The 17,240-nt window shown below is 27.2% G+C and overlaps 1 protein-coding gene across 2 annotated transcripts in view; it reads right to left on the bottom strand.

Moving 5' to 3' along the window:
* The window catches only part of LOC111313184 (putative fructokinase-6, chloroplastic), a 10,128-nt gene extending 5,135 nt beyond the window's left edge, over positions 1-4,993 (bottom strand). The window contains exons 1-2 of one of the 2 annotated variants that reach the window (XM_089752314.1): positions 4,587-4,993; positions 269-477 (exon numbers count right to left, since the gene is read on the bottom strand). In XM_089752314.1, coding sequence (XP_089608440.1) covers positions 269-477; positions 4,587-4,743 — 366 coding nt within the window. In that variant the 5' untranslated portion in view covers positions 4,744-4,993. The remainder of the gene's footprint in view (positions 1-268; positions 478-4,586) is intronic. The other variant, XM_089752313.1, reaches the window with a different exon arrangement.
* Between the last annotated feature and the right edge of the window lie 12,247 nt (positions 4,994-17,240).

Raw genomic sequence — 17,240 nt, 5'->3', positions numbered from 1 at the left:
TGTGAATGAGACATGTTGATATCATACTTGATAAACAAGAACAATACATATATAGGAGATATTTTATGCAAAGACCAACAACAAAAGTTTTTTTTTTTTACATGATCCTAGAATCCTGATAATATAAACTCACATTGAAGATGAAGATTCATTAGAAAGAATAACAATGTTTATAAAACTAAAAATCCAACAGACAGAACTGGGCACCATCTCAATCTTTACAACCTATATAACAAACAAAAATGAATGAATACATTTAAAATGGTACCTTCCCAATAAAAGCTGATGAGCCACCAAGACGTGCTATGCCAACAGCAACATTAGCAGGTGCACCTCCAGGAGCCTTTTTAAATGCAGGAGCATCTGCCAATGAAAGCCCACTGATAGTTGGGACAAAATCTATCAACATTTCCCCAAAGCAAACCACAAGGGAAGAATCCTTTATTTCAGGAAATCCATCACGAGAAACAGCTTTTCCTAAAATAAATAAATATGGCAAAAAGATTAGTTGTAGAAAGTAAGATGTAAGGAAAAATACATAGCGGTAATTGGATCTGATGGTCAAAAAGAGAAAACTATGATTGTATATAAAGTTTCATACCAATTATCATTAGTCCAGCTTTATTTCTAAGTTAAGAGTTTGTTCAAGTTTAAACTGCAGTATTTGACAGCTGGTGGCATTCAACCAGACTACCAGAGTCAAGATACCCTAGTTATAGCATTATTTTCAATAGAAAATAATATGCATCAAGCACTGCAAATTAAAATTGCCTCCCAGTACTACCATTAATAGAATAGAAGGTTCACCTATTGAAACTACAAATGGCTTGATTTGATTTTTTTTTAGTTATCACAATGATATTTTCATTTAAAATCAATTCAGTCCATTAAAAAGCAACTTCCAAACTTTATCAATAAATATTTCATAGTGATCACTGAAAGAGTAGAGGCTGGAGGAAATGGGACTATGCATGCAGTTTTGGTAGCAACTGATAGAGAGATTTGAGTACATAAAATGAGGCAGATAAGCGAAAGAGCATATGGCATTGCTAATTTGAACTAAATAGTCAAAGATGCCAGTCAATGACTACAGATGTGACAGGTTTGTAGAGATAAGTAGATTGAGGACCATTTTATGAACTTTATTGGATTGGTTCCTCAAAAATGCTGAATAGGGGGGAAAAACTTTAAACTTTAAGGCATATCCAGATACTTTCATACACACATTAAGCCCCAAGATACAACACACTAAGCCTTATATCCCATATTCTGGGGTCGGCTGAATGAAAAACCAAATAAGAGAATCAAATTAGGTTGTAGTTTGAATCCTCTTGCACCACTCATTTCTATCAACATCCACCTTTTTATCTAATTCCTTAACTATCATATTGAATTTTATTACTTGCATCCATAACTTTCGTGGTCTACCTTTAGATGTTTTGATCTCTCCTAGATCTAGAGACTCAATTCTCCTAATCAGTGCACAGCTAGGCCTATGTTTCACATGTCCAAACCATCGAAAACAGCCCTCTCTCATCTTCTCTTCACTTCTGACTACCCCTAATTTTTCTCGAATCTCTTCATTTCTAATTTTGTGTCTTCTAGTTTTACCACACATTCATCTAAGCATCCTTATCTCTGCTACGTTCATTTTCTTCTCATGTTGTTTCTTAACAACCCAACACTTGGTTCCATATAGTAATGCAGGCCTTATAGTTGTTTTATATAATTTCGCTTTTAACTTTAAAGGCATGTTGCGATCACACAACACACCCGACGTAATTCGCCACCTCGCCCATCCTGCTTGAATCTTATGTTTAACATCTACTTCTATCTCAGTATCACTCCGAATAATTGATTCCAAATATCGAAACTGGCTACTCTTTGGTACTCCATCACCATCCAACTTAATCACAATAGTACCCAGTTCCTTGTGATTACTAAACTTGCATTACATATATTTAGTTTTAGATCTACTCGATTTAAAACCTCGAGACTCCAATGTACTCCTCCATAATTTTAATTTTGCATCAAGGGCATCACAAGTTTCCTCAACTAAGACTATATCGTCGGCAAATAACATACACTATGGCACCTTATCTTGGATACATCTAGTAAGCTCGTCCATAACTAATGCAAAAAGGAAAGGACTTAGTACTAATCCTTTGATGTAATCCTGAGGTAATAAGGAAGCTATCTATCATGGCCCCAACCATCTTCACATTTGTTACCACTCCTTCATATATATCTTTAACTATGTGGATGTACTTTAAAGGGACTCCTTTCTTCATTAAGGCCCACTAAAGCACCTCTCGAGGAACTATATCGTATGCTTTCTCCAAGTTGATAAATGCCACACGTAGATTTTTCTTTCTCACTCAAAAACCCTCCAATAAAAGCCTCAAAAGGTAGATCGCTTATGTTGTGGAGCATCCTAACATAAACCCAAATTGGTTTTTGGAAATAGTGACCTCACGTCGCAACCTACCCTAAGATAATTTTGTATAAAAAAACACAAAAAAGGAAATCATAAAAGTTTTAGTTTATTTATGGCAAGAAATATTTATGAAAATTACTCTATGATGACCATATAATGCTGCAGCATTTAGTAAACAATTAAGGTTAATGCAACAAAAACATTTTTATTAACTATGGCATTTTATTCTATCCTATCAATTCAAGAATCACCCTATTGCCACATCCATAATTAATTGGATTTGTATTTATGCTTCAAAGTATTAGATTAAAGAGAACCTCATACACTAAGATTTCTAGCAACTTGATTAGCTACAACTAAGCCTTTGCTAAATTTTGAGGTTTAATGACAACTGACGACAAGCTTGACAGATATGGTCTTCATTCAAATTTCAAATTACCATACTCATCAATCCATGCTCTTTTCCAATGTGTTTTCAGCTGTTAGCCACTCATAACACTTTTAATGTTTGTTAACGAGCTTAAAGATCAAATCGAGGCATATACTTAAGAATGTCGTGGGCACCAACGATCTTCCTCCATTCATAGTTCCAAGATATCTATTACCAAAGAAAAGAGATAAAGATATATATATATTTCTCATCCAATAAAGTTGTGCAGGAGCAGGGATAAATTCAACAAAGGACTAGTTTACAAGTTCTTTCTTTTCTAAGATATTCAACACGTGCTTTTTTTAATTATTTATTGATTTGGTCCTTTTTTTAGAGACTTGATGATGCAGAACACTAATAAGATAGCCCCTTAAGCTGTTCTGCATCACTTGAACTATGTTCTCCATACTCTCTCTTTTCCCTCTAAATTTAACAAATTTTCATGACAAAGTCTCCCTAAAAATGGCATCAACCAACTCACAATAAGCCGACAAACATTGTTTGCAAAAGAACATACCAATAGTGGGCAAATGCTCTATGAAAGAAAAATATGGTGCCAAAAAACTATCAAATGGATTTTGGCCTAAAAACAATCTCCATTCACGCATATTAAAATATAGAGGAAAAGTTTTATGACTTCACTCATTCTAAAATGGTCCACCTATTCCTAAAACCAATTATTTTTACTTGAAAAGGCCACAATGCCACACATTAAAAATGTAGGATTACTTAACATTTGTGGAGTTTTTAAACTCTACCAGCAATGTATGAAATAATAATCCCTTAACACTTAGGTCATGTTCGGTGCATATGATGATGGATAACATAGGATGATAATAGTTCTATATTATGTTTGATTTATATCTAAAGAAAGTGATAGGATTACAATGAGGATTAAACATCCTCTTGGTATAGGATGATTCAATCCTCCCAAAGTGGAGAGAATTATTTTTAATCCATAGGACTGAACTTACATGTCCTATTATACCCTTAAAAATTACATCAATAATTTAAATTAAATAAACTTTGAGGAGGAATAATTTTGACCAATAAATAAATTATCCTATCCTAATCCTTGCACACATCAAACACAAAATAGAATGACATTATTTAATCTAATCCTATTCATATTATCATCTTATCTTATCCTATCATAATCTTGTGTGCCAAACACATCCTTAAAACAACAACATGAACTAGTAATTATCTTTGCATCACTCAAACTGATCCTTCATTCAACTAACCAAAATGGCAGTAGCCATTTTTCTTAATAACTTTTATTCCTTTTCCTTATAAATCTATATATTTTTTCTGTGTATGCACATTTCCATTTTGCTAAATCGTTCGAAAACCCAAAATTTCCAACTTTCTATATAGGTGGACAACTATATTAAATCGTTTACAACTATCTGAATTAAGTTTGGAAATCCATGTTTTCATCTTTCTAAATTTAGCTAATTATTTTATTGGATCATATTCAGAATAAAAACGAAGATAGAAAATGGAATACATTTTCCAAAACTGAATGGAACATAAATTATTGCAACAACAATAAAAAATAAAATTCACATTACTCAAAACTAACCAAGATTGCCCTTAGCATTGCATACCAAAAACGAAGCTAATCATAAATTTGAATAAAAAAATCATTTTAGCTCTACCACATGAAACTTGCATAGAAATAAAATAGAAAAAAAAAAGTTAAAAAAGTTAAAGTACCTTGGACATGCAACTTACGAGCTGAACCAGGAAAAAGTGAAGGGAAAGAAAACCCAGAAGCTCTAACCTTGCCATGACCGATTTTTACGGAATTGTGAAGTGGGTAAGAAGCCAAACTACCAGAAAAGCAAAAGGAAGTTGAGTAAAGAGCAGCCATAAAAAATTATAAAAAAAAAAAAAGAAAAAAATTGATTGTGAATTTGTGGGTATTTAAATTGAAGATGAGTGAATTGGGGTGGATAAAGGGTGGGTGAGAAATGGAATTGGCATTGGATTCAACACAAAACAAAATATTTGGGATATGGGTTTTTTGGGGAAGGAAAAAATAAACACAGGAACTGAGTGTGAGAGGAAGTGGAGAAAACAAAGGAAAGATTTTGTCTCTTTTTGCCTTCGGCTCCTGTTTTGATTTGCTGCTGCTCTTCATTTGGACTTTAAGCCCAGATTCTCTTTGGATAAAAGAATCCAATTCCTTCCAGTTAAAAAACAAATTTTTTGAACCTTTCACGCTATCCCTCTTTCATTTTTTTTAAACACTTAAACAAATCAACACATGGAAAATTTTACGAGTTGCAGATGCTACTTAAGATTTTTTGGAAAAAGAAAGTATATTTAATAAAAATTTTAGTTAAATAAACTAAATTTTATTTATTTAATAAATATTATTTATTTATTTAATAAAAATTTTAGTTAAATAAACAATAAGGTAAAGATATTTAAAAATAAATTAATAAATAAAAAAAAAAAACTGCTCAAATGCAATTTAAAAGGAGACGCAAAATTCTAGTATATAATAATAAGCTTTTAATATTTCAAAAAAATAGCTTGACGCGAAACGGGATGCAAAATTCTAGTATATAATTAGAGCACCTCTTGCCTTTCGTTTAAGAATTTGAAATTGATACTTTTAATATTTTTAATTATTCATCACCAAGATATTTAAAACATTATTACTTACAATTTAAAAAAAAAAAACTTTGTAATTATTCATTGATAAATTTTAAAAAAATCATGTTTAATATTTATTTTTCTTTTTTTATTGATATTCACGTGACAAATTAAATAATTTTACTATTTTTAATTAACAACATTCTTTTGGTCAAAAACTTAATTATCAACATAATGAAAAATAAAATATACTAAATTTATAAAATGAAAGAGAATTAAATCAATTAGCATTTTATGTTAAAAAAATTTAGCATCTCCTTTTAACTTTTTTGTTGGGTTTTGGACATAACGAACCAATAGTCAATAGTGAAAATGAAAAAGTTTACATCAAATGGGTTTAGTAGCCCACCTTTTCTTCTCTATTTTTTTACTTCTTATTTTTACTTTATTGCTTAGGTCAAACGCTAAATATTTTTTTAAAAAAATTCTAATAGAGCATTTTGGATAAAAAGTTTTGAAATTAAAAAAATATATATTTAAAATAAATACATTTTAAATTATCAATATTATCTTATATAAAAAAGATCTTTTAGGGAATCTAAGTTTGATATGTATAATTTTTTTTTTAAATAATTCTTTTATAGTTGATCGAAGCAAAAGGAATAAACTTTTTTTATAAGCGTTTTTTTTTTTATATTTGACAAGTATATTTTAATTTGATTTTTGAAACTTTTTTTTTTTCTGTTTCCATTATTATTGATTAAAAGAAAGGAAGTCTGGCATGAAAAAGAAACTTATCTTATGTGTGTGTGTTTTTTTTTTCTTTCGTTTTTCCTTTTTTTATGCATTTTTGGGTAAAATCTTTTACTTTTTTTTTGTTGTTTAATTGAATGCAAGTTTTTTTTTTTTTTTTTTTCGGTTTTGTTGGGATGATTTTGGTGGTATAGATTTTAATTTTGTTTAATGGAGTTGAATTGTTGAATGAGGTTTGGATTTTATGGCTACAATGTTTGCATGTTGTTTTAAATATGGTTTTTAGAAGATTTTGTTTTTGTATGTTTTGATGTTGGATGAAAATTAATCTTTAGTTGTTATTTTGTTTGACAATGCTTCTTTTTATTGGTGTTCTAAGCGTTTTTATGGAAACATAGTTTGTTAGTGAATATTTTGTGGCGTTTTTTAGGAGTATTTTGTTTTGCTTGTTGTTTATATGAAATTATGATTTTGTTTTTTATTGATCCTTTCTTTCTTTTTTGTCTCAGGGTTTGTTCAAGTTTCTTGGATATTTAATTTTTAAGTTAATATGAATTGTATTATGTGTTGTTTTGCTTTATTTATTGTGTGTTTTAGTTTGTTAAATTGTAGTGGTGTTTGTTTCTTTATATTGTATATTTGATTCCTCTGTTATGCCTATCAAGTGTGTGTGTGTGTGTGTTTTTTTTTACATTATTTTCTTATAATGTCTTGGTATAATTAAATGAATTAATAAATCAAATAACCTTTCTTCACCAATGAATCAAACAGTCTCTGTGGAACTAACCTGTAAGAAAAAAAGAATTTAGGTCATAAATTAATTAATCCAGCATTTTTTATCACTTACCCAGATTTAATAAGTTAATTGTCACTTACCACATTAGCATATTACCCCTAAATACACAATAAATAAAGCAAAACAATTTTACTATGATTGGTAAAAGAAACTAGGATTACAATCACCATTGATAACAACAAATTTAATAAACCCAAGAATATTAAACTATTACAGCTAGCTTCATAATGTTTGAGAATAGAATTATCCATTTCTTTTTATAACTTTTGGATTAGAGAATGAATAAATTATGGGTATGTGTATATATATATATACACATATGTATATATGTGTGTGTGTGTGTTTTGAATACATTCCTTCATATGTTTTAGGATGGTACATTCCACTTGATGATAATGTTTTACGCATTGATCTCTTACTTTAGATTATTTTAAACTTCATATTTAGTTAATTGAGCGCAAATCTATTAATTTATAGCAAAAACTGTGAGAAAAAATGAAACAAACAATGGTGGGGTAGTGCTAAAAGTAATGTCTCTTTAGACCACTTACCTCATTTGTAAACAATCTTAGCCACCAAAAAAAGTTGCCAATGACTATTCTTTTAAAGGCTAGCTTTGCTCACTAATGGTAGATAGAATATTAAAAGTTTTATGTTTCCTTCAAGGCAATTGTTTTTTCAAGTTGGGGGGAAATCTTTTGATATGTTTTGAGTGTTTATCTTGAACACTCTATTAGAAGCTTTTTTATTTTTTGACTCATTTTTATAATAATACTATTAATCACTCTTACCTTTTTTACCTTAAACAGTTCATTGCTTACTATTTCTTGTTATTGTTGTATCCTCTTTTTGATTGATTAATTAAAAAGTTGCTTTAAAAAAAAAAAGCATCAAGATCAAATTTTAATTTCTCTGTCTTCAACCTGAAAAAAGCAAATGCCTTTATTCAAGGAAGTCTTTTACAACTTTAGTGAAAAAGGTTAAGTGAAACTTTTGAAACAAAGACAGTAAAAGTAAAAAAAAAGTTGTTTTCTTGCTTATTAGGAGATAAAGAAAAGCAAAACTGCATGTGGACTAAATAGTAGATGAAGTGGAAGGTTTTTCTAGTGTTGTATAATTAATCAAACATTATACGTGTAAGGTTTCTTTTGGTGTTGCAAACAGAAAAGACAGCTAATGACCTAGTCTCAATCCATTAATCAATCATTAATAAAAGTGATGAGTCTAGAGGGTGCATTATCTTGCATTACTTTTTAAAGGGTCTATTCAATTTAGAGTATTTAAATTAGTGTAAAATAAATAGTGTGAGATTAGCAATATAAACAATTTATAGTATTTAAACTTAATTCTTAGATTTTATCAGTCCTTTAATCAGTTCTTACAATGCTTATCTTTATTTTAATCAATCTTTTAAACATTGGATTGTAAGATAAGGACTGATTAAATTATCATGTGCTATTTAATGAAGATTTTCAATTATGGAGTGAATTTATCATTTGATTTGTTTTTATTATTTTTAATTATACGATTTTATTTTTTTACAGGTATAGTTAGAGATATTAGGTTGTTTTAAGTTTGAGGTAAATTTTAAATTGGATTTTTTGTTTTTGTTTTGTTGTTATATTTTGTGTTTTTTGTTTTTTTTTTTCAATTCATTTGATTTTAACGTTTAATTGTTAGTTCTATTTATTGATTCTGTTAGTAGATGATGTTTTGTATATATATTGGTTGAATGTTGTACATGTTAAGTTATTGTTTTTAATAATGAATTCTATTAGTAGAGAAAAAAAATAGAATGAAGATATTGAAAGGTTACAGTTTGCAAGATCAATAAGACAACAAAATATTTGCATGGATAGTTTCCCTGCGTTTGCGATTGATGGATCTATACATGGTAGGCATGTTTTTGAAGTTAGGACTAAAAATATTCAGTTTTAGTTGATGATGTTAGGAGAACAAGATCTTTAGTTTCAATTCTTGATTTGATAGGGTCTATTAGTCATATGTCCGAGCATGATCCTATTACTGGTAATGGATAAAGTGGATATCAATCTCATGTGTTATTGCATTCTTCTATTGATGTTAATAGAGAATTATAAATCATAAAAGTTAAAAACATCTAAGTCTATTGTTGCAAGAGATTCAGTTGTTTATATCTCGAAGAAAAGGAAGTTTAGATTGGCATTGGATAGTTTTGCAAGTTCTTTTACATGTGTTCAAAATTCAAAATTGATTGTAAGAAAGTCTACTAGTAATGTTGGTTTTCTTTTTTTTTTTTTTTTATCTTTATATATATATATATATTCTTTTTTATGGTAATGACTAACTTATATTTATAACTTTTTAATATGTTTAAGTCATGTTAATTCTATGATAGTTTTTTTTAGAAGCAGAAGGACAATAGAATATGCATAGTATGGGGAAAAGGGAGAGCAATCATTTAAGTGAGTTTTATTACGTTTCATGTATTTTAGTTATTTGTGGTTTCATACTTTTTTTTTTTTTCAGTTTTTTGATATCTATAATTATTTTTTAATCATTTATCATTTTAAGGAACATATTTTAAAGTTTTTAATTTTGATGGTCCTAAATGTGTTTGTCCATTCCGTGATGCTATCATATGGTATAAAAAGAGAGTTGATATCTCAAAATAAATGCAGAATCCTACGTTTACACTTTGTTATTAGGAAGGGATTGTTTGATTGTCCTTTTTTAGAAAGACATGGAATTATACAGAATCTTCCTTTTCTATCATTTGGATTTCTTCAAACTTCTATTAATTTTTTTATTAAAAAATGAAAAAAAAAAATTTTTGCATTATTCTAAAGTATAAAGATTTTAAAAGGTTCAAGTTTGGCATTAGAGAGAATTGTATCTATAAAGTGGTGTACACAAATGGTTGAAATTTTGGCTTTTTTTTCTTTTACTGATATTAAGAAGCTAATATGGGCTGGGTTTTTTCTCTCTCTTTTTTTATTGAATATACTTCTTTTTTTTTCTTGCTTGATCTGGCACTGATGCTTCTTCATTGAGAGAAATGTGAAATTTTTTTGTGATTTTTGTGCTTTTTATTGTCTTAAAAATGGTTGTTTTGTGTATGGATTCCAAGTAAAAAATATATTATTCTTTTGTGTCCCAATAATTATGGTGGTTTAAAGATGGTGTTTAGTGGGGGTTCACGGTTGCAAGGTTGTTTGGTGGGGGAGGTAAGTTACCAGTGTAGTTTCTGATGATTTTAGGTAGTGGTCTGAGTTATTTTTTTGGTGGTTAGATGGTAGTTTTGGGTGAAATGGTGTTTGAAGGCTTCATTTTATGGCATTTTTATGTTGAAAATGTAAAATGTTTTCAAAAGATAATTTATTTTATTTTGCATGTTATTTGAATCAAGTTATGATTTTAGTTTTGATTGATCTTTTTGATTTTTTTTTTCTTGAGGTTTGTTAAAGTTTCTTGGATAATTAATTTTCAGGTTAGCATAAATAGTATCACATGTTGTTTTGCCTTTTTGGTATTTGTGATCTTTCTTTGTTGATTTTTTTTTTAGTTTATTTGTATTAAGAAGTTGACTTTTTTTTTAATCTATTTTCTGCTATTTAATTTTATAGCTTTTTAACAAAATGCAAACTGAAAACCAAAACATACATTAACAATCATGTTGTGTTTTCAATTCCATATATATACACACACTGGTATCTTGGCATTAACAGTATTACAAGATTTTTTTTTTTTTTTTTTGCTCTTCTGATCAGACATGAACTATCTTCAAAATCTTTCAAGGTTTGATCTTAATTCTTTATTTTCAATCTTTTTAATATTCAAATATATTTTTCTAACATAGGTTTAATTCAAAATCTTAATTAAAATTTTATATTTGGAATAGTTTTAGATCCTATACTTTGCCATTTCATGGTTTCAAATGCAATCTCAGAAACCATTTTCATGTTCTATTAATTTTGGATACAAAAGCAATTTCAAACAGAATATATATATAGAAAAGTACATATTTTTGTATTAAATGGACTGGTTTTAAAGGATTTGGCTATTATATTTGTTATGGGCTTAGTAGACATATGATGTAGGAAAACAAATTATTGTTTGAATTTGGCTATTGAGCCAGAGAAATTTGTCATAAAGAATTGGCTACCTAATTTTAGAATTGTAGTTTGGAATGCTCAAAACTGCTTGGAGGATTGCAAATATGTGACGATCTTGGTAAGTAACTGCCCTTATTGTTTTACTAGCCATGTCTATATCTCTCTTACTATGAATTCTACTTTTCTTCAATTTTATATGCAACTTATTTGAACATTATTCGTAAAAAATAAGGAAATGGTTGATTTGTTAGGAGTATGAACTAAAATTACAGGTGGGGACATGAGGTAGGGAGTCGTGACAGAACGATAGTTTGATTAGAGAGCATAATTCTTTTCACAACTATGCCTTTTTGTTCTTTTATATTTAATTATTTATTTAGAGCGAAAGAGAAAATAGAGAAAGCCTTGCATTTATTTTTTTAATTTTCTTTTAAGATAACTTTCGGACTTAACATTTTGCTATAGCTTGAAGATATGAGGGAGTAACCTACATTAACTGTTGTAGATTGGGTTACAATTGATGGACAAAATGTTGCTATTAGGCATACTCATATAAAGTAACTTCTTACATTTTATGATAACTAGGTTTTGTAAACTAAATCTTTGAATCAATGATGCTATGAAATCTGTCTAGAATTCTTTTTCTTTATGTGGAAACACCCACAAAGGCCTATAAGTAGTATAGTTTGAAGTCAATGAATTTTCTGAAAGAAAACTCTATAAAAAATTCAACAAACCCTTTTTGTGTTGTAAAGTGATTTTGCCAATATGTGAAATGATCATTGACTTAAAACAAAATATATAGATAGTGTTGATTTGCTGTTTATTGTCTTATTTGTATGGAATATTATCCATACATCTTCAATGGAGTTTTTAAACTCCACATGTAAAGTTAAAATATTGTCAAGTTTTGTTATTTATTATATTAATTTATCAAATTTAAATATATTTTAATGGAATATGGGACAATTCTTTAACTTTGCTGATAGAGTTTAAAATTAATATGAGTATTTATATGTATTGCTATGTGTATGATTTATCTTATGTTTTTGTTTTTGGTTGTTGAATTATGCGATTTAATGTAGGGTAAGATGAATTTTGGTGATATATTACTAAGTATGGAAATTAAGGTACCTTAATTATCAATGGATTTCAATTTTTTTTTTTTAAGTTTTGGTTGGAATTTAGTGTTAGCTTCAAACTTTGCTTCTTTATTTATGATATTTGTTTTTTATTTTTTATCCTTTACTCTTTATAGATTGATGGATGGTGTTATATTCATTTAAATAAGGTAATTTCTTGTTTTAGTTAGAACTATTTAGTTCCCTGAGTTTAATTTATTTATTTATGATTAGATATTTTTTATTAAAAGATAAAAAATGGGAAGTTTACCAAAAAAGTGTTTTAATTTATTTCTATTAAGACTAACTGATTAAGCTATTGTATGCTTTTGAGGTTTTTTGCAAAAAAATATTTTAGTGCCTATGTTGTAACTTTTAACTCAAGCCTGCATTAAATAAGGGATTAGTTGGGTTATATATATATATATATATATATATATATATATGATGATGATGATGATTAAATTAATTTGGTTTATGATAACAAAAAGTCTATCTTCGCATGCTATTTAACATGTTGCTTGGTTTTATTTGAAAAATGATTTAGGTTACTAACTTCTTTGCTGCAAGCAATTTTAGGTTCCATATCAAATGAAAAGAAAAGTAGCTCTGATTCAGAGAAGGGAATATCCAAGATATATAGTCATAAAATGTTAATTTTCTTTTAAATTATTACTTTATATTAACTAATCATATCACTCAAATTTTTAATTCAAACAAATATCAATTCAATAAAATACAAAAAATTATTATAACAAGTTGAGTGAAGCCGAGGCGTCTTGTCTAGTATCATTTCAAAATGTTAGCTTTTGTAATTATTTTGTTTGAATAAATATTTCATAGAAAAAATTAGTCTATTGGAATTTGATAAAATAAAAAATTAATTGTACAAAAATTATGATATTAAAGATAAAAATATTTGTATAGATAAAATATGTAATATGGGTATTATTAGATTTGTAAAAATATATATTATTAATAATATTAAAAATAAAAAATACATTAGAGTTAAATACAATGATATTTATTTTTTTAATTTTGTAATTTATAGTGGGAAATGTGTAATAAAGAGATTAAGGGGTTTGGAAAAATTTTGAAAAACCACTTAGGTGGAATTTCAAAAGGGAAATTTAAGCACCTAAATTTCTCCTAAAATTACACCTAAATTTTGAAATTCTCTCTTATTTTGACCTAAATAAGTAAATTCATTATTGAACTTTTGAAATCTTGATTGAAATGAAATTATTCTCCCAAGTACCTTATGCAAATGCACTCTAAAATCTTTCATTTTCTCCTTTCGTTTTCTACGTCTGCTGCCATTCACACCCCTCTCCTATTTTTTTCTTTTTTGCAGTGGTTTTTTTTTTTTTTTTATGAGTTAACTTTCTTTTTCTTTTGTTTCTCCATCTCCTTTATCTCTTCATTTTTCTTTTTTTTTTTTTTATCTAAATTTCTTTCAAAAGTTCTTTTTTTTCTTCCCTAAATACCATCACTATTGTCATCTAACCTCCATGATTTCTACCCACCTTCTTCTCTCACCATTAGCCTTCCTTATCTCTCAACGTTGTTGCCTCCCATTCACTCCCAATTCTTAATTTGCTTGTTATTTTTTCTCTCATTTTTTTCACATAAGGTATCCTAAACAATTGATGATATTCGATTCTTGTCTTTTTTGAACACGTGTCAAGCAAAGAAATGATTATTTGTGAACAATAAACCTTATAGTTGATTTTATATTATGTTATATATAGTAAGCGTCTTAATAGAACTAATTGTTTGATAAGTGTCAAGTAATTAACTCCCTTAGGGAGCTTAATTTGGTGTCAATTTCTTGACACGGGGCAAGCAATCAACATCTAAGAATATTTTAAAAAATAAAAAATTAGTCTCTCTTATTAATTTTCCTTTTATTTTTTGAAAAAGTTAAAAAATATATATAATATTAATAATCAATCATAGATACAAATACAAATACAATTGTTTTTGAATGAAAACAACTATTAATTGAATGGCACATTATCACTGATGAGCTCAATTGATTATCATATGGCAATTTTTTTTTTCTTTAGATAGAGAATAGAGAAGAATAAAAAAGAAAAAAAAAAAGAAAGGAACAAAACAAAAATGTTCTATTTAGTATTATTTATAATAAAATAAAATTAAAAACTGTGGTAAAAATAATTAAAAATATAAAAAAACATAAAAATAAAAACAAAACCTAAACCAAAATCATTTCATCAAAATTTATAATTGTTATAATTTTTTATTTTTTTCTTTCTTTTCTTTTAAAGTTCTTAAAAAACTTGTATAATTTATAATAAATTAAAAATATAAATTTGATTAAATAATTAATAAAAATATAATTTTCATTTCATAATAAAAAAACTAAAAAAACATAATCACAATTTATGAAATATTATATCTAAATATATATTTTAATTTTAATATTTTTATAAAAATGTGTTTGAAATTAAAATTTTTAAATTTTTTTTATATTAAAATAATCATAAATACACTAAAAAAAAGAAAATTTTTTTACAAAAAACAATTCACCCTAATAACAGAGTTTAGTTTTAGTTCTAGTTATATTAAAATGAGTCTTAACTGGAACTTGTAACTGGCTCCTAAATTTACACTTTATTAAGTTAGGTTGGAATTGGATTGCATGTCATTGGAATCACGTTTTAATGAGATTATCATTCTTTTTTTTTTTTTTTTTTATGTAATTTAACCATGACAAAGGATTTAAGTAATAAATTATGGTGTGATTGTTACAAGGAAATTCACATCATAGCTTTTTTTCATATTATAAGGAAAAAGAGGTTCAGTGAGATTTTTCATTCTCATACAAATCTCTTTTTTTTTTTAAAACCTTACTTCATTTTTTTTAAACCATATCTACAACTTACAAACATGCCACTTAAGCCTTTTTATCTTTTTTAAACTTTAATTTGAATAAAATAATTATTACGTTAATATAAAAATATTACTATTTTCCAAATTATTGTCAATTTGTGTAAATATATTATTATTAATTTTTTATAAAAAGTACTTGATATATTATTATCATTTTTATTATTTTTCAAATATTTATTAACAAAATTATTATTTGATAAAAACTAATTTTCATAATTTTTAATTATTTATTAATTTCTTAAATATAATATAATTTAAAATGTTTTATTTTATACAAATTTTAATTTAATGTACTTAATGACTATTTTCTCTTTTCACTATACTTCATTTCACTACTACTATTTTTACATCCAAATGCATATCTTCCCACTACAATATCCAATTTCATTGCTATAATAACCATTCTCATCATCATCAATGTTTCTAATCTCATCATAATAGTCTCACTACCCACTAAAATGTACCCTTATTTGTGACCAATAGCCAATAATTGAGTCCTAATTGGAATTGTAGCTACTAAGTGAAGGAAGTTGCAATTGCAGTTGCAGTTTCCTTTACCACCCTTACTACTGCCTTTACCATCAATGAAGCTAGAACCAACAAAGATAAGAGGAATGGTAGAAGAATAAGCCAATTGTACCTGCAAATCTCAAATGCACACTCACAAATTATAAATTCAACCAAAATCAAATAAATCATAAATAAAACTTCACAAAAGTAAAAAAAAAAAAAAAAAAAAAAAAAGAAAAAAAGAAGCAAAATGAAAATCACATAGATTCTATTAAATTCAAAACCTAAACTCCTAAAAAAATTCTTAAACTTTTTTTACTTGAGTACCAGTTTCACTTAAACCATAAAAATAAAAAACCATACTTCTAATCATAAAACCCAAAGTCACACAATCAAACATTCCATATAAAATTTCCTACCAAACTAAAACACCTATGAAATTTGCAACAAAGAAACCTATTAAAAATTGAAAAAAAAATCATTAAAAAACAAACAAGGTAAAACAACTAAAACTAAAAGAGATAGTTTTAATGGTATAAGCATGGAGCATTTGAACTAAAAAGGAAAAAAAAAGAAGAAAAGGGCAAGGCTTTTTGTTAAAGTAAGAAATATGGTAAAAGGATTTTTCACTAAAAAGAAGAAAAGGTCATTAATGATAAAATCACCATCATCTGAGAGTAGAGTCGAGCCGAGTTGACACATTGAGATGCTCGAGCTCAATTCAAAAATCAAAGTTTAAAACTTGGCTGGAATTTGATCGAGTTAAAAATTTCAAGTTCAAACTTTATTTGAGTTAAAACTCAAGTTAAACTCAAATTCGCTAGATTAAGCATAAGTCATAATAAAAAGTTTTAAATTTGATTAATTTTTTTGCTAAGTCAAAATTTTAGTTTCATTGAAAAATTAACGGATACACCAAGGAACAAAATTACCCAAGGGTACTAAGCAACCACTAGAAAAATAGAAAAAATAATCAAGAAACAACCAAAAAAGCATAGAAAACAATCTAAGCACTAGACCAAAAAAGATAAATTAACAACTTAAAAAAGATAAAATTATGCGAAAAAATAATTTAAGGGAAATTAATAATGCAATGATGGCTCATAAGAACAATAAAAAATTAAGAAAAATAAAGAACAATAGAAAATACATACATGGCAAGGCTAAAAGGCTTCAACCTTAATAGTAGAGCCAAATCACCTTACGCCATCTCTAGTCGATTTAAGAGTATGGGTTGCTGAAGAAGATTGAAGGATGGGATTGCAGTAATGAAAGTTGATAGTAAGGGTTGCTAAAGAAGATTGATAATGGCTGATCGATACTAGGAAATAAAAAGAAAAAAATATAAAAGAGGTGAGAGTCTGAGAGGAAAAGGTGCTAGTTTTGGATCAAGAGGCATAATGAGAAAGGGGAGGCTAATTGTAATTTAGCTTTTGGGTTTTTTTTTTTATGAGATATATATAGTTTAAGGGTAAAATTATAATTTTATAATTAAATAGTAAAAATATATAAAATGAAAATTTTTGATTGGGTCATGCGTCAATTAAGTTAAACATTAAAAAATTCAAACTTAACT

This window comes from Durio zibethinus, chromosome 23, assembly GCF_047325235.1.
Source record: "Durio zibethinus cultivar Kanyao isolate XHJ-2024 chromosome 23, ASM4732523v1, whole genome shotgun sequence".
In the NCBI taxonomy this organism is placed as follows: domain Eukaryota; kingdom Viridiplantae; phylum Streptophyta; class Magnoliopsida; order Malvales; family Malvaceae; genus Durio; species Durio zibethinus.
The sequence above is the reverse complement of the archived record's forward strand: the minus strand, read 5'-3'. Positions and strand labels throughout refer to the sequence as shown.